Source organism: Nothoprocta perdicaria, unplaced genomic scaffold, assembly GCF_003342845.1.
Source record: "Nothoprocta perdicaria isolate Ctin4 unplaced genomic scaffold, notPer1 scaffold_2, whole genome shotgun sequence".
NCBI classification, from domain to species: domain Eukaryota; kingdom Metazoa; phylum Chordata; class Aves; order Tinamiformes; family Tinamidae; genus Nothoprocta; species Nothoprocta perdicaria.
The window spans coordinates 2281989-2301820 of NW_020455204.1; the positions used below are offsets into that span (position 1 = coordinate 2281989).

Genomic DNA, 19832 nt, shown 5'->3' on the forward strand with positions numbered 1-19832 from the left:
TGGCCTATCAGAGCTTGGTGCAATAGGTATTTTCCTCAATAGCATTCTTCTCCACAGTCTGAGGATGTTTCTTCTTAAACTGGCGTGCTTTGAATTCCTCTGCAATTTCTGTGCCTGACTTGCCTTTTGTTTCTGGGAGGAACAGATATAGAAGAATCGATGAAATGAGCAGGACAGCAATAAAGATGAGGAAGCAGAAAGGACCAAGAGCCATCTGGAGAGAAAAATAGAATATAATGAGTGATTTCCTTAATGACCCTTGAGCCTGTAGATTCTTGGTCATGGCTGAGCTGCTCCTATGAAATGAGGAACAAGGTGACTTTCAGAAGGAACATTTGTTTATCTTTTCAATCTATCGATAGCAGAGGATGTCAAAGGACTAAGGAAATGCTCTAGGCAGGTGTTCTCCATGTGTCACCAGCAATAAGGGATCTATAGAACTGATCATCCACAAAACATTGCATCTTGCTGTCCAGGCCATCTTAGAAAACCAGTTTAAAATGAGACAGTGAAAGAGAAGATTTAAATTAAATTACATACGACAGCGAAGGGGAAAATCATTCCAGTGAAGGTGAGTCCTAGCCATATGATGATCCCACCAATTACAAAAGCAGAAGACCTTGCTGAGAGGGTGAAGATTTCATTCATGACAGACGCGAAGGCTCCAGCTGAGGAAAAAACATAAAAAGTCATGAAAAAAGTTGTTGTGCAGCTTGTGATCTCCTGGGGAGTTCGAGTTAACCTTTTGCCTCAAAGTGAGACAAGCGCAGCCCCAATAAGTCAGGGTAGGGGAGATCTGTAAACAGCACAGCCATCCCCACAGCCATCCCCGCGTGAACTAGCCTTCCTTTATGGTCTGCAGAGAAAGATGGGCATCCCTAAAGTGCAGTCACCTAAGATGTATAGTTGAAATATGGAGATGAATCTTGTTTTAAGGGCCTGTTTCTCTCTATTGTCCGTTAGAGGAAATTGTGCCCTGCTTTCATGGAAATCATTAGGTTTTGAAGCATGCCTGGTGGTTGTATAAAAACTCTTACAGTAATTACATTTTATGTACCATTTAGTGTTAGAGAATATAACAACTTAAAATAGAGTAAATATTGGTCTTGAGTGAAACTATAGTAGTGAGCTGTAAGTTTGGTTCTGGCATTTCCACCACGTGTAACTCAGTGACATTAAGAGAGGAAGACAAGAACAAAGCAACGCTAAGAGACAGAGCTCTGCACACAGGTGGATACCATTGCCCAGTGGAGCTGAAGTTCATAGGTGAATTGGGAAAGCTCAAATGTTTTCAAAGAGTTTTCTCGGCCCTTGAGCCGGAAAGGGATAAGGCAGATGAGTCTGTGCACACAGAACAACGCTCAAACCTTCCAAAATAGAATACAGATACCAGGATCTGAATTGTTTGAAGTAATTTCTTAAAGGATTTTTTTCTCAGGTCTTTAATTCATCATAATTTGAGCTTCCTTTGATTTCAGTCAAAGCTGTGCTGCTAATTTCTCACAATACATTCACATAGTTGAATTATGTTTCCATACATCCACAGCCTGTGCTTATCCTGAATGATCCAGAGGTTTCCTGTTGCTGCCTATATTGGTTTACTTGCCTGGTCCTATTCCGTAGGCAATGATGAATAAGAAGATGAGAATAACGTTGCAGTAACGCATCCAAAAGAACTGATCCTAGATGGGCGAAAGGAGGGAGGAGAAGGATAATTAATTGGATGGTGATACATGGGGATAGCATAGCTGGGTCTGGTAAACAAATAGCAAACTCCAAGCTAATTAGGGCATGGTGAAAATTGTTTCTAATTTAACCTAATTATGTTACTCAGTTATACAACTTTGGAGAAAAGTTTTAAACTCTCATTAATTAGAAAACATGTGTGGAACAGAGAGAAGTTAGAAGTTATGGGCTAAGAAAAGGATTGCACGGTAAGTGCATGATAAGTCAGGGGCTCTATGGAAACTGTGAGGTGGGCCATAGGGGTGCAGTTTTGTGCCAAGTTCTGGGATGGGGGGAAATTAGTGACTGTGGGAAGTGCAATGCACACAGTTCCTGCTGGAGGAGGCATGGGACAGCAAATGGGAAACAGGATGGCAGGGATGCCCATCTAGAGATTTTAAGGACAGTGAAACAAGATACAAGCGTGGCTTGAAGATGTCAGGGAGCTGGAGGAAGACTGTGCCAGACCTATGGTTTTACAAAATGTTTTCCACCGACTGTTTAAAAGGCTGACTAGGAAAGATGAAGTGCAGGATGGGCAAAGAAAGGAAAAAGGCCTTGCAGAAGGGGCTGTGAGTCTGTATTCATATTGAGTCCTGCGGTTGCGGGAGGTGATGTTCTGACATTCTGCTGAACTGCACGAGCACTCCTGATACAGGGCACCCCAAGAGAGGTTGTTGCTTACACTCAGTAGAAGACTTATTTCCAACAAGGCCAGTATCAGTGCCATCAGTGCATAGCCACCCCAGAGGAGAATCCGGCGGCCAAAGCGATCAATAATGGAGCTCTGAGGAGCAGAAAATATTTACAAGTTACTGGGAGCACGATGAAGTGCAGCCATGAGCCTTCCAGCAGAGCAGGCTCTCCTACAGACCTTTACAGTTTTATTTTACCTTACTTTACAGATTTTCACTTTAGAGAACACAATTAAAGCATTACTGTCCAATCAGTTACCCTACAGAGCCCTTGTAATCAGGCTCTAATATTAAGTACATTATTCCCCAAGCATTGCAGCAAGTTGTTCATAAACGCTGTAATCAACAGAAGCCTGTTATAATTCCATTCATATATCCACATGTAGACACACAAATATATAGGTACACTGAAATATATTAGTGTGTGTGTATATGTATGTGTTTCTGAACAAGTACATGGGTATATTTACATATATTTGTGTATATGTGTTTGAATTTATAGCTGCATAAATGAGAGGTTTTTTGTAAGAAATGGTGGAGAATGAAGCTGATAGGAAGAACTTTGGCATAATAAATCAAAACAGTAAAAAACACTTTACAGAGTTGTGCAGTGCCACAGATAATACTCAATGGCTCACATAGAGAATATTTATTTATTTTAAGAAAGAACAACTGAAATCACATTTACTTTAACCCTTAAGGCCCCAGCGCAGTCTGACTTACACAGAGGGTGATAGAGAAGAGCTCAGAGATGCCAACGCCTAGGGATACGTATGGGATTATGCTTTCCTGAAGGTTGGCTGTCCGGAAAATTTCAGAGGTGTAAAAAGTGATCTGGGAAATATGAGACATTTTTAAAAAGTAGCCTGGTCAATAGATGTGATTTGTGCTCATCTTGCATCACTTAGAACTAGCAGGGCTGATATAGTGACTCGAAACGTGAAGAGCTGAAAGGCTAATGGAGATGACAAAGAGGGTTTTGAAAATCTAGGAGAAAAGAGGAGCTGAAAGGAGCGTATTGCCAGTAGGATCTCACAGAAAGATCTAGTTATGGCAAAGAGAAAGGGAAAAAGGACAAGAGAGGAGTGAAGGAAAACAAAATGATATCTTATCAGTAGCTGATACTGAGGTGCACAGTTATCCCAACAGCTAGTTCTGTAGCCTTTTTACAGAAAATAAGCATTGGAATTGCTCAGTCCAAAAGCCTGTGATGGAGTGGGCACCATTTCCATGTCATAACAGAGCACAGTGCTGAATTACAGCCCTTTGGTTACCAGATCCAAGTAGATCTAAGCGTGGAAATGAGGTGTACTCAACTGCACTCAAGCCACAGAGCTGGAGACTCAGTAGAAGGAGGAGCATGATGCTCAGCTGCTGGCGCACGGATGGGTCCTTCAGCACCTCTAGGACATTCATGATTTTGGTGCCTTTTGTTGCAGCTTTTTCCTTCAACATGTCATCAAACTCGGTGTGATAATTCCCTTCTCCCCAGAGCTGCTTCATGGCTGCGGAAGAGAAGCAATGAAACATGCTGCTCTGGCAGCTGATTCGCTCACAGTTACGTGTTTCCCAACTTTTAATGACTTATTAATCATTTGCAATTCAGTGCATGCTTTAGTGCATCCGTGTCTGAGGAAAGAACTGGAATATCACTTGCTGGAACATGCTGAGACTGCCCTGGAAAACAGCTTTCAAATTGCTTTATAATCTATTTGCTATAGCATTGAATATTACTGATAACTCTTCTTTGTCTCAAATAACATTATTCTATGTTACAATCTTTACAAGATCTTTAATCATGTAATTACCAAGAAAACCCTGGCTGATCACAAACCGTAATTCTCTCTATTAAGTTCAAATTCATAGTATAACAAATTAAGCATCTAAAGTTTTATTTTACCTTCCAAGCAACCCTTCTTGTCTCCTTTTTGCAACAGAAGATAGGGAGGGGACTCGGGAAAGAACGGCAAAAAGAGCAGCTGAATCAATGCCACCAGCCCCGAGAAGGACAAGAGCACGTTCCACAGGTCTTCAGTTCCTAATAGATCTCTACAGAAAGTTCATAAGAGTTTATTTATAGTCCAATAAAATTATATTCTATAACCAGTTTGAGGAATGTTTTGGATTCCAGGCTAGCTAAATAGAAACAGATAGCTAGATACATAGATAGAGACCTGGAAAGGATAAACTGAAACTGAAATGTTTACATAGAATTATTTCTTATTAACTTCAAAAGAGAGACAGGCACCTCCAAAGATGGATTCATCCCTTCTGTGACTAACAACAGAAACTCTGGCTGACATGGCTTTCCTTTCTGATAGACATGGAAAAGCAAAGTAAAATCCTACCCTTAGCATGTGTCTGTCTCCTTGCTCCACCTCTAGGATGGGGAGGACAGCACTTTCCTCACAGAAGAGTAAGGAAGACAACTCTACAGAAAATAGGGTGAGAAGGAGCAGTATAAGTACCGCAATCCAAGAATTCTTGCTACAGTTTTTCCTAGTGCAAGAAACACAGAGGAGGTCACATTTACAAATCCACGCAACTTCTTGGGTGAGATCTCTGCTGTGTACTGCACGTGGGCATTCATGTGTATTCCTTGAAAGAGAAGGAGACACAGGAGAGCATTAAGCTATAGAAAGCAAGAGATAGGGTCCGCTTCTCGTTTCACATTCAGCCAAAGGGAGTTTTCTCTCGTTTCCTCTGAACTGTATGCTGTATGTCCTCCAAAATAAGCAGACTGAAAGACAAGCTCTTACTGCAAACAACTTGTTTAGCTGGTTCATCAAATACCCCTCTCAGCAAGACCTAGTGAAGGCAAAGGGTGGCTCATTATTACACTGTCCCTGCCCAGGGGACAAACTACCCTGTGTGATGGGTTTCTGTGGCCAGTTGACTCAAAGTGAGGCATGATCTTACCTTTTCCTAATCTGTTCCTTGCTCCAGGGGGTTATTGTGCATACTCCCAGCAGGAAGATTTCTGTATCCACCCCACAGAAGTCACATTACCATGGAGTAGCAGGGAGTCCTACCAGCACAGATGCCCTCGAGGAGGCGCCCGATCAGGATCATCTCAAAAGATTTGGCTCTCCTACTGAAGCCAGTGTGCAGTGTGGCTACTATGAGGACCACATCATTGAACAGCAGACATTTTTTCCTGGAAGAGCAAACAACATATGAGTATGATTCGTTTTTCCTCTCTAACTAGTATCTGCCTGTTTTCCCCTGGAATTAGAGGTCAAGCTATGACCATGTTTAAATTCATTGCTTATAGGAATCTTTTCTGATTATGAAAAGCCAGGATGTGTTCCCAAGGTGAGAACTCCACTCCTCTTTTCTCTGCTAAGCCCAGGTGAGCACACCACGGTGCTTAACTTCACGGAAACTTTGAGTGTCCTCATGGAGGGCTGAACTTGCAGAACTCATCTGCACTGCTACAGTGCTGCACTGAGGCCTCGTAAAGAAACTTCAGAGGTTGGTTCTTTGCTAGAGGTGCAGCAAAAATATAGAAGCAGGATGGCATCAAAATTATGAAGAGGGAATCAGAAACGTGCAAAGTCTCATCTCTCTCAGAGACCTGGGTGTAGTTAAACACACTGAGCAGACGTAGTTCTGCACGGATAACTGGCAATGAGAATTCCCACATCCATTGTTTTAAATGAATGATACTTATTTAATTGCCTTCCTTGTTTCATCCTTGGTTAACGAGCTGCGGGGAGATGTACTTACTTGCCATATTTTGCAGTCAGGTGCCCGCTACACAGACACCCTATCATGCCACCCACACAGTACATAGACACAATGAGGGACCACAGCAACGTGAGTGTCTCCTGGTGCAGCACAGAGCCGTATCTCTCCAGCCAGGTTTCGTTGATGAACTTCTGAATGTACTAGGACAGAAAAGGAGATTCTCAGTTACTCTGAGGCACTATCACAGCAGTTTTTATGTTTACAACAAAAATTGAGAGTAGTCATTACTGAAAGCACAACTATGGGACTCTTGTTAGTAAACTAGCATTGATATTAGTCACAAATTCCCCAAAATCTGGGTTATTACCACTTAATGTGTCAACAGATCAGTTTTGAGCAACTCCTGGTTTCTAGGATGGTGAGCAGTGGAGTCTGCCAAGGAGGGGAGGGGGTGACAGATATCCCATTGAAGTGATAACACTGGAAGCGATTGCCACCCTCGTTAGTCCTGTGTACAATTAAACCTACTGCTTGCGGAAACAGGGATCCCAACATTGCAGCTGCCTTTGTACCTCAGTCTGGACAAGATGTAGTATTAATTTAGTGGAGTGAATACATTATTTCCAAGCAGAGATTTTCTTTCAACTGGAGACAAAGTTAAGACTAGGCCACTGAACTTCATCTCCTGTAGTTTAAATAGCAAAAGAAGCTCTTAAAAAATTGGACTTAAGTGGACTACTTAATCTGTTGAATCTTGGTTCTCTCACACCAAAATGTTAGGATCTTTTACTGCTTCTTGTGAAGTTTTTGAATGCAGGTTGGAGAAATAAAGAGGGAAAAGGCTGAGCTGAAGGCTGAGTTTCAGTCAGCCAGCTCTCACTTTTTCTCCGTGGCATAATCTTTAAGGAGTTTGCTTCAATGGGTTGTTTTCACACATTGCCACACATGCTTAACAATACACACTTCTCTAACCAAACATGTTAGAGATGCTTTATAAAATAAAAAAGAAATAGCTTAAAGAACAAGTTCCTCCATTCAGCGATAGGTCACAGCAGGGATACGGGTGGTTTGCTGTTTTCCCCAGCCTTTCTGATAATCTGTGGGAATGTTGCCTTTGCAGTACAGCTCCTAGTGCTCATGCAGGCTCCCTTGGACACTGGATAGTATGGGATTGGAAAGATCTGGGAATTAACTCACAGAGCAACTGCCAGGTTTTCTAGAGCATCTTCAAAGAGTTGGGCCTAGCCCCATGAAAAGCAGTTATAAAGATGATTTTAGGAAAGCTTCGCTTACCGGGGAAGCGTAATTTATCACAGACATTTGAAAACCCGTCAGGTGGGTTCCCCCGATTCCTAGCACCACAATCATTGATAGCAGCTTGCGGTACTGAACCTGCCAAAGATGATGAAACACATCCTGTCAGTTCATAGCAGTTCATCCGAAACAAGTGAAGTTTATGAGAGTTTGTGTCTTTACAATTCTGTGGTTATGAAACCTTTATAATACAAAAACCCCTCTTGAATTCTTCAATAAATCAAATTGCTGGGAAATGGCAGAGATGCAGAGCTATAGATTTCTTTTGTGTTCTTCTTGTTATTGACAGATTGGAGGGATCCAAGGGCTAATTCTATTAGGTTTCCCACAGAAGTTAAAAAAATATAAAATCCCTTTTCAGACAATTTGTGTCTGCTTTTGTGTTTGCTGGTAAGAACCTGTAACTTTCTGGATTCCTTTTTGCTTTCAACCTTGTCCCTTTTGAGTCTTTGTTCACCAATTTTCAGAGAGAAATCAAGTCTGTCCTCTTAAAAACACAATTTTTAGTCTCACTTTTATCATCCCCATGAGAAATGGTATATTCAGATCTAATGCTCAAATGACCCGTATTTGGAAAGGAAACCAGCTGTACTCCCATAACATACATTGAAGTTCAGAGCATTCTTCACAAGCACATAATTTTTCAGGCATTTTCAAGTCACTCTCTAAAGAGAAGAGGATCCTCAAATACCCCTGCGGGTGCAGTGTGGTAGGGTGGGAGTTTTCGCCTTTCTCTTGCTATTATTCTCTGTCCTGATCAAAATGCCTTTTCTTCCTTGGTTTCCCAGGTCCGCTTTCAAACTTTTTCCACTCTTTTGTCCTTCTGACATTTCCTGGAGACTCTGTGTAGTCAATCTGTCCTTGCAGGCCGATAGAGGGGCATCCCACCATACCCAGCTCTCCTGTTTTCCTTCCCCGTCTTAGTGCCAATCTCCTACATGGGCTAAGCTCCCTTTCCATCCCTCACTTCCCGCTTCCTGCTGGATGAGTGTTGTCCCCAGCAGGGCTCTCTTGCCCATTTTTCATAAAAGCAAAGACTGCTTCCCTTGCTGCGGTCTATAAAGGGGGCCAAGTGCCCAGTGCTGCTCTTAGTAACTAGGGTTAGAAAACAAGAAGTTGGATACTCACCAGGTCTGAGAGGAAACCAGCCATTTCCTCTGGAAAACCTGCCTGCTCCGGGAGCCCTTGTCAAGTCTGTCAGGTGAGTGATCGGTTTTCTAAGCTTTGATTATAAGAAGCTGGGATCATAGCACAGAGTTTAAATTTTAACTACTTGGCTTTTAGTGAATTATGGTTTTGCCCGACACTGACCAGGGATTTTTCTTGATGGTTTAATTATTTTAAGGCCCAGATCTGCCAGGCTATTACACCGTAGGTAAATGTTTATCCTTTGTGCCTCTGGAGGGCCCCCACTTATTTGCACTGCCTAAATGAATGAGCATTCTTGTTACAGGGACATATTTGGATGCTCACATAAGCAACGTGACGTTGCTCTGAGGTTTTTACCTGTGCCTTGGGTGTTGAAGTTTACAACAGACCTGGCTATCTTTTTTTTAGGAGAGGTCGCTGGAGAAACCCTGTGCTGTCCCCTCCTGCCCTGAGAAACAGGAGTGGAGAGTCAGATGACACTGGTCATCTTCCTCTTGGCGCAGCGGGTTCCTTTTTTGACAGACACACATCTCAGGCAGCAGATGTTTTCCTCCTGTCCACTACAAAGTTAATCTAGTAGTTGAGCTTTATTGCCTGTTTATTTGCATGCTGTAAGATTTTTACATTGCTTGGAATGATCTGTCATTTTCCCAAGTTGCAGAACACAAGCAGTTGGCCTGGGGAAGAGCCTTAGACCTGGCATCACTCAGTTCCTGATAGAGGGTCTCACCATTTGCTGCACTGCCAAGGAGCCTCTGTGTTACCCATCTATCCACAGATTCACAGAATAGATTCACAGAATATTTAAGGTTGGAAGGGACCTCTGCAGATCATCTAGTCCAACCTTCCTGCTCAAGCAGGCACACCTAGAGCATGTGGCACAGGGCGGCATCCAGGCGGGTTTTGAAGACCTCCAGAGTAGGAGACTCCACAACCTCCCTGGGCAGCCTGTTCCACTGCTCTGTCACCCTAACAGTAAAGAAGTTCCTCCTCACCTGGAGACGGAACTTCTTATCCCTGGGGATGGTCTAGTGTGTGCCAGGGGAAAACTCATTCTCTTCTGGTTTGAGGTTTCATTTTGAATTCTTTCATCCTTAAAAATTGATTTTAAACGGCCTGATTAGATACAGAAGATGTAAGTTCACTCTTGCTTCCTTTGAGCTTCTGTATTTTACAAATTTACTTTCCTAGAAAAATTTTTACCCTGTAATGTTCTGTTCTACATTAGCTACAAGGTACTTCACTCTGTATTGCAAATATTTAGCTATTGAGGCTTAGTGCCAGCAGGGGAAATGGGCAGGAGGGATTACAGCTCTGCGGCTGGCGGGAGCTTGGCTCAAGAGTTCTCTGGCAATAATCAGGAATAACCTTGGCCTTTCTCCTGGCCCAGTAAGAGTCGTTTCGAATTCCCTGTCTCACTAGCTCATTGCATATCAGGAGAGTAAAGTAGTTAAAGCTGATTTTTTCTTCTTTCCACCTTCATCCTTCCTAAAATTCTCATCAGCTCCACGTCATTTGTAGTGACATATTTAATTCCTTCCTCTTTCAGCCCATCTCCTGTGTTCTAACTTCTTCTAAAACAGCTCCAAATCCACCTTCCTCTGCAACTACTACTGCAAAAAGCCCTGTCCTTATTTAGGTTTTCTCTTGCTTCTTACAAAATCTGCCTCCCAGTCTCCAAGGGCTTCAGCATTAGCCTTCCCCTCAGATACAGATGTTGCTGTAAGGGAGACGAGCTCAACCAAACTCCCCTCTTGGGGGTAAAGGTCTCATGTGCCAGGAACAGCGGGGCAGGATCAGGCCAGAGCTCTGTCCACCAGAGTATCCCAGATCTAGCAGGACCAAACAGCTGTTGCAGGCAAAAACATAACAAAGAGCTGAGTGTGCAGTGGATCTTTCACTCGTAGGTGTGCCCAGGCTCCAGTGATGCCCAGTCCTGGCACTCAAGAGCTGAAGTGCTTAGTAGAATTCTCCTTTAATTTCCTAAAGAAAATGAAAGAATGAGTCTTCCCACTTAGGAGCTGAACCCTACCAAAAAATGTGCTTATTCCGGACCCAGCACATAGCTCAATGCCCTCAGCATTGAGTTGAGGGGTTAAGTTTTCAAAGATGCCATGGGCCGTACTTGTGTAATCTGGGACAGCAAATGGATGCCCTGCAGATTCACGAATCCTCATTTAACTTGTATCCCAAATCCACTCTAGTTTGTGGCAGTGTTAATGATTTATAATGTTTCCCCACTAACAGACAATATTTCCTGGTAGGGGAGAAGGAGGCAAGAAGTCAAGCGTGCTCAACAAGACCATGCTGTAGAAACACAGGGATAAGGATATGAGTCAGCATGAAAGCTGGTGCATGATTTCATGGGAGCCAGCGAGGAAAGACACTGGATCAGAGAGACAGGCACTGATCTCTCATAGGAAACCTTCTTAGCTTTTTAGTGTATTTTAGGACTTTGAAAAATTCATCTATAGGAGACGGTGAGGTTCCTAGCAAAGGCTGTTTTAATAAAGAAAGCCTTAATTAATCCTTTCTTTTCAAAATGCCTTACATGGTTGTTCTCTGTCCTCCCTCTCCCCACCCCTCTCCTGTCCTGCTTTTTGTAACGGGGCAAAGAATATATGTTAGTTGTTGCTGTGTGCTGGGCAAGCCATGGTCACCAGCCCTGAATTGCCTCTCTTGGCACTGCTACAGGCAACATTAGCTTCATGATGTAAAGATAAAACAAAAGGAGCCCTGGGGCTGCCAAAGAAACTGCCACCCAACATTCACACTTATTTTTTTTTTCCAAATTTTATTGCATTGTGCAGCATCTACAGTGGTTTGTTGCTGAGGTCTCATTTCCAGAACAAGACAAATGCAGAATTCCTTGGCCTGGACAACACACTCCCAGAAACTGGGTTGTTCTCCATCCCTGACTCTTCAATCCAGGCGTGATCACTAAGATGTGTTTTTCTAGCCACTGCTTTTTTTTATTTCTTTTCAGTAAATTGCAAAATGTGACAGAGAGTGTCACACTGTAGAGCAGTGTAGACAAAAAAGTGAGGCTCCAAACACATGGAGTATCTGGAGAACCCGAGGGCCAATCAACACTCAGCCATTCAGACTGGGTTCCCCAGGAGAGGCGTGAGGTTTTTTGGTCTTATCAGTACCAGCAGGTCCTGGGAACCAAACCCCACAGAAACCCAGTGTTCCTGTCTCCCCATCAAACAGGAAACAGGAGGTATGTTAAATAGTCGTGTTAATGATGAAGGGAAAGCTACCCGCTGTGGGTTAGCCCACTCGTGCATCTCTGCAACTCCCTCGTGCTCTGCAGTCCCTACAGCTGTGCCTGCTTTCAGGGCTGGCATGGCCCTGCTGAACCAAGTGGAAGAATCTCAAAAAGCTGGACAAGGTACCTGGTTACCAAGCAGGAGGCTTGGCTCGAAGTGGCAGGTTTTGCTTGGATGCTTCCCCGTGTCTCCTTTATGTGTCTGCTTTCTACCAGGTCTTTATGCCTCCTTTGCACCATTTTCTTCAGATGCAGCAGTGACTTCCATCCAAAAAACAGTTGAATGGCACCAGCTTGATAAGACCACACTGCAGCTCGCAGAAATCTGATCACAAGCAGCCCAAGAAATTCCTGCTTGCTCCAATACCACGTGCTTGCCCACAAGTTTACGTGGGAGAGGGGGAAATACTGCATAGGGATCATGTCTCCTGGCAGGCACAGCACTTGTCGTCATCATCTTCTTGGGAACAGCAGCAGGTCCTTTGCTTTCTGTCTAGACAGCTGCTAAGTTGCAGGAGCTGATAAACATCTTGTTTCTTTGCACACCGTGTATCTTTATTTTTGTTATTTCTGCAAGGGATTTCACTTGGCTCAAATTTCAGAAGTTGGAGAGAGGTCCCAGGCTCATTCTGTGCCCTGCACAGTAGTCACTATTTTGTAATACAGATTTTTGCCGCGTGTGGGCCAACAGAATCTCTTTTGCATAATGAGGCTTCTGGGCAAGATTCTTATTGCAAGAGAAAAGAATCAGTCCAAGAGCAGAGGGTTCCTTGTTACAGCCTTGTAGCGACCGTCATGGAGCTGTCGTTCTGCCTCAGGGCCGACGGCCTCCGCTTCCCACGGTAGTTGAGCCGGTTGAAATCCTCCATGATCTGCAGCATAGTCTTGCCTTTGGTCTCTGGCATCACCAGGTAGACAAAGACAGCCATGGACAGGCAGTATGCGAAGAAAATGATGAAGCAGAAGCTACCAAGACCTTCCTACAGGAGAAGAAACAGAAAAAAAAAGATTGTTTCATACAAATTGTATTGTGCTTCCTTCGGTGCTATGGAGGTCCTGGTTCGGTATTTATTGAAAAGCCTGGCCCGAGCCTCAACTGACGTAAGTCCTGCTTGCTACCACCTGGGGAATGGTGCTCAGTGTTAAGCTGGACTAATTCTCCTTTCCTGCTTCAGTGGGGAAAGCAGCGCGCTCAGCAGACACTGTGCGCAGTGCTCAGCTGATCGGAGACATTCCCAGCTACATTCCTGTTGCTCTCCCTTTCTGCTCCATCCTTCTCGGTCAGGGCTGGAATTGGGAGGGGATGTAGAGCATTAACCTTGTCCCTCCTTCCACAGCCCCACAACTGTGAGGGTTTCAGCTTCCCTTCTGCTTCCTAGCAATGGATGAGATGCATGGAAAAGTACGAATGTGTCCATTTTGCACATTAATCCCAAAGGTGATGCAGGGAGGGAAAAGAAGGGAAGCTCTAAAGAGGCTCGAATGACTTCTGCAATGTTGGTGCCTGAGTTACCCCTTCCATGTTTCCCAGTCACTCTCTAGCTGTGCAGATTTAGTGACATTTGTGGGGGTTTTTTTGCCAGACTTGGTTAGATATCTAGGCAGATAGAAAAAAAAAAAAGATATCAGAACTGAATGCAATTAATTTGAGCTGAGTCCTTTGCATGAAGTGTTGAAACAGGGAAAGAGGCAGCTCCAAGATTCCAGATGGGCCTTTGCTCCTCCCCAGACCGAAACAAAACGTCCTGCTTTGCTTACCACGATAAAAGGGAACACAAGCCCAAGGAAGAAGAGTTGGATCCAGTTTGTGATACCAGTTAAAACGTAAGCAGCCGGTCGATATGACTGAATAAATATTTCTGTGGGCAAGGGGCATATCACCCCAGCTGAAAGAGAAAAAAAGGAAAATTTAGAATGTTTGAAAGATTCCTCTGTATCTGAATGTTTGATATTTCTATGGAAGCTGATGGTTTTAACTGCCTGGGAAGTATTTGAGGTGATGCTTGGTTTTGAGGGATGAAGGCAGGTAGGAATGTGTGTGAAATGGAGTTTTACCTCCTACCACAATCTGGGATAGTCTACAAATAGGAATGGCTGCCGCCCCACACGGACACAGGAGTGTGGATTTGCGCTGACTATGGAGCAGCTGGGCTTGGGATCTCTCCTAAAAGCTGCTGTGAGGAGGAAGGGGTGTAGGGAACTGCTCCAGTATGAAATACCTACCTACAATGCCAAAGCTCATGATGAAGGTAAAGATGAGTGCAACAGAGCAGTATGGAACCCAGGGGAAGGAGTCCTGTGGTGGCAATCACAAGCAAATAAGATCAGAAATTAATTTTTTTTTTCATATAGTTTGATTAGAAACAGGGTCAGTCTTCAGCATTGCTGAACACTTAAATGCTAAATGCACATCTGTATCATCCATCTCCCAAAACTTCACAAGGAGGTTTGGTGTCTTTTGGCTTTTGTCTGCGTGTATATGGCTGGGAGCAGCCCCTCTCAGTACGATGGTTAGAAAATAAAACTTCTGTCCCAGCTGAGAGGTGATTTGGGGGATTGGAAGTGGTATCAGCCATAGAGTAAAACACGAAGTGGTGCCACTCACATGCACAGGTGGGGTCTTACCTGCAGTGAAAGTGTGACGGTGAGGAGCCCTAAAGCCAAGGACATAACTGTGTAGCTTTTCCACAGCAGCACCTTCCTCCCCGCACGTTCGATTAGGAAACCCTGAAACCAAGAGGGCCACTTGTCAGCCCCAGGACAGGCTGGAAAGAAGCTCCTGAGCTGCCCCCATCGCGGCCGTCACTGGGCATCTCTGGGCAGCTGGGCCAGGGGTAGAGCTGGAGGGGAGAGTGGAGTATCCAAGGGCTCTTCATTGCCATGAACCCTGCAGCCCAGCACACGCGGCCACTCTCGTTTGCACAGAAAGGGGTGGGGGTCCCCAAAGGGGTCTCAGGCTGCCAATTCGCTACACGACTTTAAGGGAAAAGCTCTCCTGTTCCATCAAGTGCATAAAAATGCTCATGTCTGCAGAGTGCGTGGAGACATTTTTATGTGAGAAATGCGGAGTACTGCTGTTATTTTCTTATTTTCTTATTTTCTGTGCGAGTTTGATTGGAATGGAACATATATTGAAAGAGGCTCTGCTGAAAAGTCACTTACACAGAGGACGGTGGTGAAGATCTCAGTGATCCCGACTCCCAGGGAGACGTAGCGGGTTTGTGCAGGGGGGATTCCAGCTGTTATGAAGACATTGTAGGCATAGAAGTAAACCTGGAGAGAACAGAAGCGGGTGAAGGTTGCACCCCTGTGGTCATTTTTACACTCGCTTTTACAGGGTAGGGTAGCTTTACCCTTTGTTGCCAGAAAACAGCTACTCAGATCTTAACAAGTGAGAAAATCTTCTCCTTGGTCCCAGTAACTATTGTCAGTGTCCTCATGAAGATCATTTAAGCAGAAGAGCTTTTACTGATGTCTCCTGTACTTGTTCAGGGTGAGGAACATGCAGAGATAAAGCAGCATGTACTAAGCAAATGGGTTAAACAATCCTTCTGCATAATCTTTAAAATCCTCTTGTGTTTTGATGGTCTTTTTTTTCCAGATATAAATACCTAAAGCATAAGATGTGAATATGCTAAATTTCACAGAATCATCATAGAATCATTAAGGCTGGAAGGGAGCTCTAAAGATCTAGTCCAACCTCCTGCTCCAGCGAGGAATTTCTACTTGTCCTTCTTGACATAATACTGCTGCACTAGTGGGGATAAAAAAGGAGTTTTGTAAATCTTCAGATCTTTCTGAATTAGTAAAATTTATTTGGAATTTGAAACTTGAATGCTTTTTGTATAATCTCATTTTATATAATAACTATTGCAATATAGAGATATATGGAATTTTTTTCCTAGAAAAAAGGTGTATTAGAGAGTAACTGTGAAAAGCATTCCTGGGATGTTTTAACTCTCTCCAGACCAAGCATTGTAAGCTGAGAAAAATGCAAAACTAGAGAATATTTTAAGAAACCAAATCAAGAAAAGAGTATAGAAACATTCTGCCACTGCACACAGCCAAACAGACTCAGTTTGTGCTGGAATAGCAACGAATTCCCGTCACTGCATTTTGGAGTTCGGCCTCTCTGAGGAGGCTACACTCTTCTTTACAGAGATAGCAGAGCTCGCTTTTTGCCAAGCAAACTGCAAGCAGTGCAGAAAGCAGAGAGAAACGGGCACGTACCACGTTGACTCCAATCAGCTGCATACACGAGGAGACGAGGAAGAGAGTGATGAGCTGCCAGCGGACAGCCCTGTCCCGGAACAGATCACAGAGGCTCTTCGCCTTCTCCCCGTTGATGGCTTTCTGCTCTGCCATCATGTCATCTATCTCCGCTGTGTGGTCACCATCTCCCCAGAGCTGCTTCACGGCTGCAGGAGAGAGAGGGACATGACCCATCACCCCAGCACAGCAGCCCGGACACTAGTTCGGAGGATGGTGTCCTGCCTTGAAAAGTGGTTCTCATTTCAACTTCAGACTCTTTCCTCATGCATAGGCTTCAGTGTAGACCCTTGGGTGTAGACCAGTTCATTCCCATTGATTTTTATCCATAAATCTTAATTACAACATGACCAATGGCCAATAGCTCCTTATGGTGATATGGCATGACCACAAAGAGCATCTCTTTCTTGTGATCAGAATACACTGTACCCAGTGTGTGCTGAGGAAAATGCAAGCTCTGTGATCATGGACCCTACACGAGTCTGGCAGAAGATAAGAGAAATATTAGTGCCAAGGGAACATGAGAATCAAGGCAGAATAGACCTTCTGCAGGCAAAGCTGAAGGTGCTTTCAAGCTCAAAGGCCAGAATTTCCCAACTGCACATCTCTTGTGGGCTTACGCAGGACTTTGTTATGGTATTTTCCAGTTTCTAGAAAATTTCTGCTGAAATGAGTGCTACGTGACCCATTCCTTACCTTTGATGCACCCCTCTTTGTCCTTCTTGTCAATGAGCAGGTAGCGGGGGGAATCTGGGAAGAACGGGAGTGTGAGAAGCTGGATGAGGGCAGGGAGTGCGTTGGCTGCCATGAGAACAGGCCAGAGAGCATCCACCCCGAGGGCTTCTCTGAAACGAGACCGGCCGATGGGAGAAGCTGAGAAATTTAAGATCTGGCCATGCCAGGACCTGCAAACAGAGGGTCCCTTGGCCCTGCTGTGTGGCCTGGCAGCTGTCACCTGCAAGGGCCCAGCTTTTCCCAGCCAAAGAAATCCAGAATCCCCAAGGGAGGATAAAGGGAGGTGAGCGCTGCTGCCGATGACACAGCAGTGACGTGGGGATTGCACCATGTTCCCCTGCTGCCCAGTGAGGAGAGCAGAGCACTGCAACGGAGCAGACTGATTGCAACCTCCAGTAACAGCTGAGAACAGCAAGAGTCATGACACATGTGCTAAAGAAAGCACCCGGAGTGGCTGATCTCTCTGCTTCGGATCCAAAACGTCTCCGGTTACAGCGAGGACGGGATCCAGGGGTTAGCAGCTTGGCATCCACTGACCTGGGTGGCAGCTGCTGGGGCTGGTGGAACTTCACGTTCGCTGTGACAGGAATGAAATGTCCCCTGGGAAAAGAAGGGACCGTGGGGTGGGGGATCCTTGGTGTAGGGCAGGCAGAAGGAGCACGTGCTGAGGGGAGGGAAGCCCCCGTATGGCTCTGTATTTGCCTGTGTGTCTAATGTGGGGGTGTGCTGATTTGTGTGCATTTAAAGAAAAAGGGATGTCTGACATTCTCCATTTCTTCTAAATAGTAAAATATAAAGCTCAGTTCTCAAAAGCTGGTTTTGTTTCAAACCCACCAAATCTAATGAAAAGGCTTTCATCTCTATTTTGTTCTGCCTTTGATGGGAAGCAATATAGGTCTTTGGGATTAAAGGTTTTTCTGCCTCCCATTTACCTAAGCCAAGAATTTAGACTTAGCTGATTCAGCCTGGCTGCCTAGGAGACTGTGAGCACCTTAAGCACACATCTAAAGAAGATTGCAGAGTTGCCCGTGCATTGAGATACGCCTGTCCTTAGTAAGAAGCCTTACCTGAGCCCCAGAGCAAATCCCACAAACTTCCCGATGGCGATGGCCGTGGAAGCCGTGATGGCAATGGCCCCACGCAGCCTCTGAGGGGCACATTCCCCAGCATAGGGGACGTGGATGTTCAGAGCCATGCCCGCGGTGACTCCGGAGACCATTCTCCCAATGATGATCATCTCAAAGGATCCGCAGAGGCGGCTGAGGCCCAGGAGCGCCGAGCTCAGCAGGGCGGGGATGTTGGTGAGCAGCATCGCCTTCTTCCTGCGGGCATAAAGCACCGATTGCCCCACAGAAGGGCACGGGACGTCCCATGGTTGAGGACTTGGTGCCAGATTGAGGGTTCAGCCACGGTGATGCAGAGGGGAATGGGAATGGGGACGGTCTGCTGTGGACTGAGAAGCTCTGGGAGCTTTTGATGCCTCCAGTGCCTTTGCATGTAGTCTGTTGGAGCTGCTAACTACACTGGAGAGCAACTTCGTGAACTGTTTTTTGTGAAATTCACTTAAAAATGCACCTAAGGTTCCAGTGATTTCTCTGGACTGCCTTTCCTTTGGAATTTACAAGGGCCAGGGCATGATTCTTGTTCTGATTTTTAGCAGTCTTCACTGTTCTGCTGCTGGCAGCTCTGGGCTGCCAGCGCTGCCACTTTACACTGCTTTTGCAGGTGCAGAGAGAGTAACATGATGGTTATTCCTACCTTCCAAACCTGACTAGGAAGTATCCAGCAAGCATGGATCCCAGGAGCCCACCGATGCTGTAAATGGACACGATGAAGGACCACATCAAAGTAATTATCTCTTCACTGGGAGAAGAGCCGTATCTTTTCAGCCAGGTCTCATGGATGAAACTTTTGATGTACTTTGAAAGAAAAATAGGAATCAGTGAACTTGGTCAACATGTTTCTCATAATTGCAGTCTTTTTCACTTTTCTTACCTACTTGTCTTGTTTGGTACATTTCTATTGACACCTTTATTGAAATCTTAGCCCCAGTGAAATCAAAAGCAATTTTGGCACTTGCATTCCTGGAGTCAACGTTTTAACAACAAGGTGCAGCAGACCACAGTAAATATCAGTATTAAATATCAATTATGAGTATCACTGAGTGAGTGGCAACTTGATCTTGTGTTTGGTAGATTCTCCCCTTTCCCAATTTTGTGGCACTAGGCAGATGGAAGTTAAAAATCAACGAAACACAAAATGACAGGAGTTAATGTGAGAATGAAGAAAGCACAAAGAGTTAATACTGAGAGGAGAAGCACAAAGCTGTCTGGGTGCATAGAGAGGCAGGAAGACATTGGGAAGACATTGAAATCCATGCTGGGAGCTCATTTTAGGAGTTGTCCATGCTTACCTCGGCAGGAGAATTGATAATGGAAACCTGTAACCCATAATGGAAAGTTCCACCAATGCCCAGGACCAAAGCCAAGAGGAAGAGGTTGCAGCTCATTTTCTGGCAGAGAGAAACAACAACAAATGGAGCTGGGGCAGATATTCAGGCACGTCCCAAAGTGTCCTCCTGGTTTTCCTGCGGGAGCTCTTGTGGCTTGGGAACACCACACACCTGCTTCATCCAGGACTGAGCAGACAGTGCACAAAGTGTGGCTGCTAAAGCACAGGGCAGGGAGGAGTTTGTGGGAAGGAGAGACCAAGCTGTCTAGCAGATCCCCGTGACACACGTGAGTGCTTCTGGCTTTGGCTTGGAGCATCTGACCCTGTGCTGTCCCAGGTCACTAGCCCGGCAGCATGGGGCAATGTGCAGGCATCATGTGCACGCTGTCCATCTGTTTATCCCTCCTCCTTGCCCACTTGTTGTCTAACTTGGCTGTTTTGCACTGTGACTTGGCTGAGACTGGACAAGCAGTTGAGGTTTGAAGGACATTCCTGGTTTCGCAGGTCATACACCCTTTCTTAGAACTGTTCTC

At 44.9% G+C, this 19832-nt stretch overlaps 2 protein-coding genes across 2 annotated transcripts; both read right to left on the bottom strand.

Moving 5' to 3' along the window:
• Positions 1 to 8576, bottom strand: LOC112945927 (solute carrier family 2, facilitated glucose transporter member 11-like). Its single transcript, XM_026037665.1, has 12 exons — positions 8553 to 8576; positions 7404 to 7502; positions 6150 to 6310; positions 5453 to 5577; positions 4889 to 5018; positions 4321 to 4469; positions 3738 to 3925; positions 3144 to 3254; positions 2411 to 2512; positions 1607 to 1682; positions 541 to 668; positions 1 to 214 (listed from the first exon to the last, which is right to left on the bottom strand). The coding sequence occupies exons 1-12, from the start codon at positions 8574 to 8576 to the stop codon at positions 8 to 10; spliced, it is 1500 nt and encodes a 499-aa protein (XP_025893450.1). The 3' UTR covers positions 1 to 7.
• A 4041-nt stretch (positions 8577 to 12617) lies between these two features.
• Positions 12618 to 19357, bottom strand: LOC112945901 (solute carrier family 2, facilitated glucose transporter member 11-like). The gene is made up of 10 exons (XM_026037615.1): positions 19262 to 19357; positions 18607 to 18767; positions 17916 to 18170; positions 16810 to 16958; positions 16075 to 16262; positions 15007 to 15117; positions 14470 to 14571; positions 14068 to 14140; positions 13603 to 13730; positions 12618 to 12824 (listed from the first exon to the last, which is right to left on the bottom strand). The coding sequence occupies exons 1-10, from the start codon at positions 19355 to 19357 to the stop codon at positions 12618 to 12620; spliced, it is 1470 nt and encodes a 489-aa protein (XP_025893400.1).
• Positions 19358 to 19832: the final 475 nt, after the last annotated feature.

Coding starts and splice junctions, on each gene's coding strand:
- LOC112945927 (XM_026037665.1), bottom strand. CDS start 8,576: ATGGCTGGTTTCCTCTCAGACCTG. Junction 7,503..8,552: donor CTGGTTTCCTCTCAGACCTG/GTGAGTATCCAA, acceptor CATCTTTGGCAG/GTTCAGTACCGCAAGCTGCT. Junction 5,578..6,149: donor CTGACTGCAAAATATGGCAA/GTAAGTACATCT, acceptor TTGCTCTTCCAG/GAAAAAATGTCTGCTGTTCA.
- LOC112945901 (XM_026037615.1), bottom strand. CDS start 19,357: ATGAGCTGCAACCTCTTCCTCTTGGCTTTGGTCCTGGGCATTGGTGGA. Junction 13,731..14,067: donor CATGAGCTTTGGCATTGTAG/GTAGGTATTTCA, acceptor TTTCTCTTTCAG/CTGGGGTGATATGCCCCTTG. Junction 12,825..13,602: donor TTGTGTTCCCTTTTATCGTG/GTAAGCAAAGCA, acceptor CTTCTCCTGTAG/GAAGGTCTTGGTAGCTTCTG.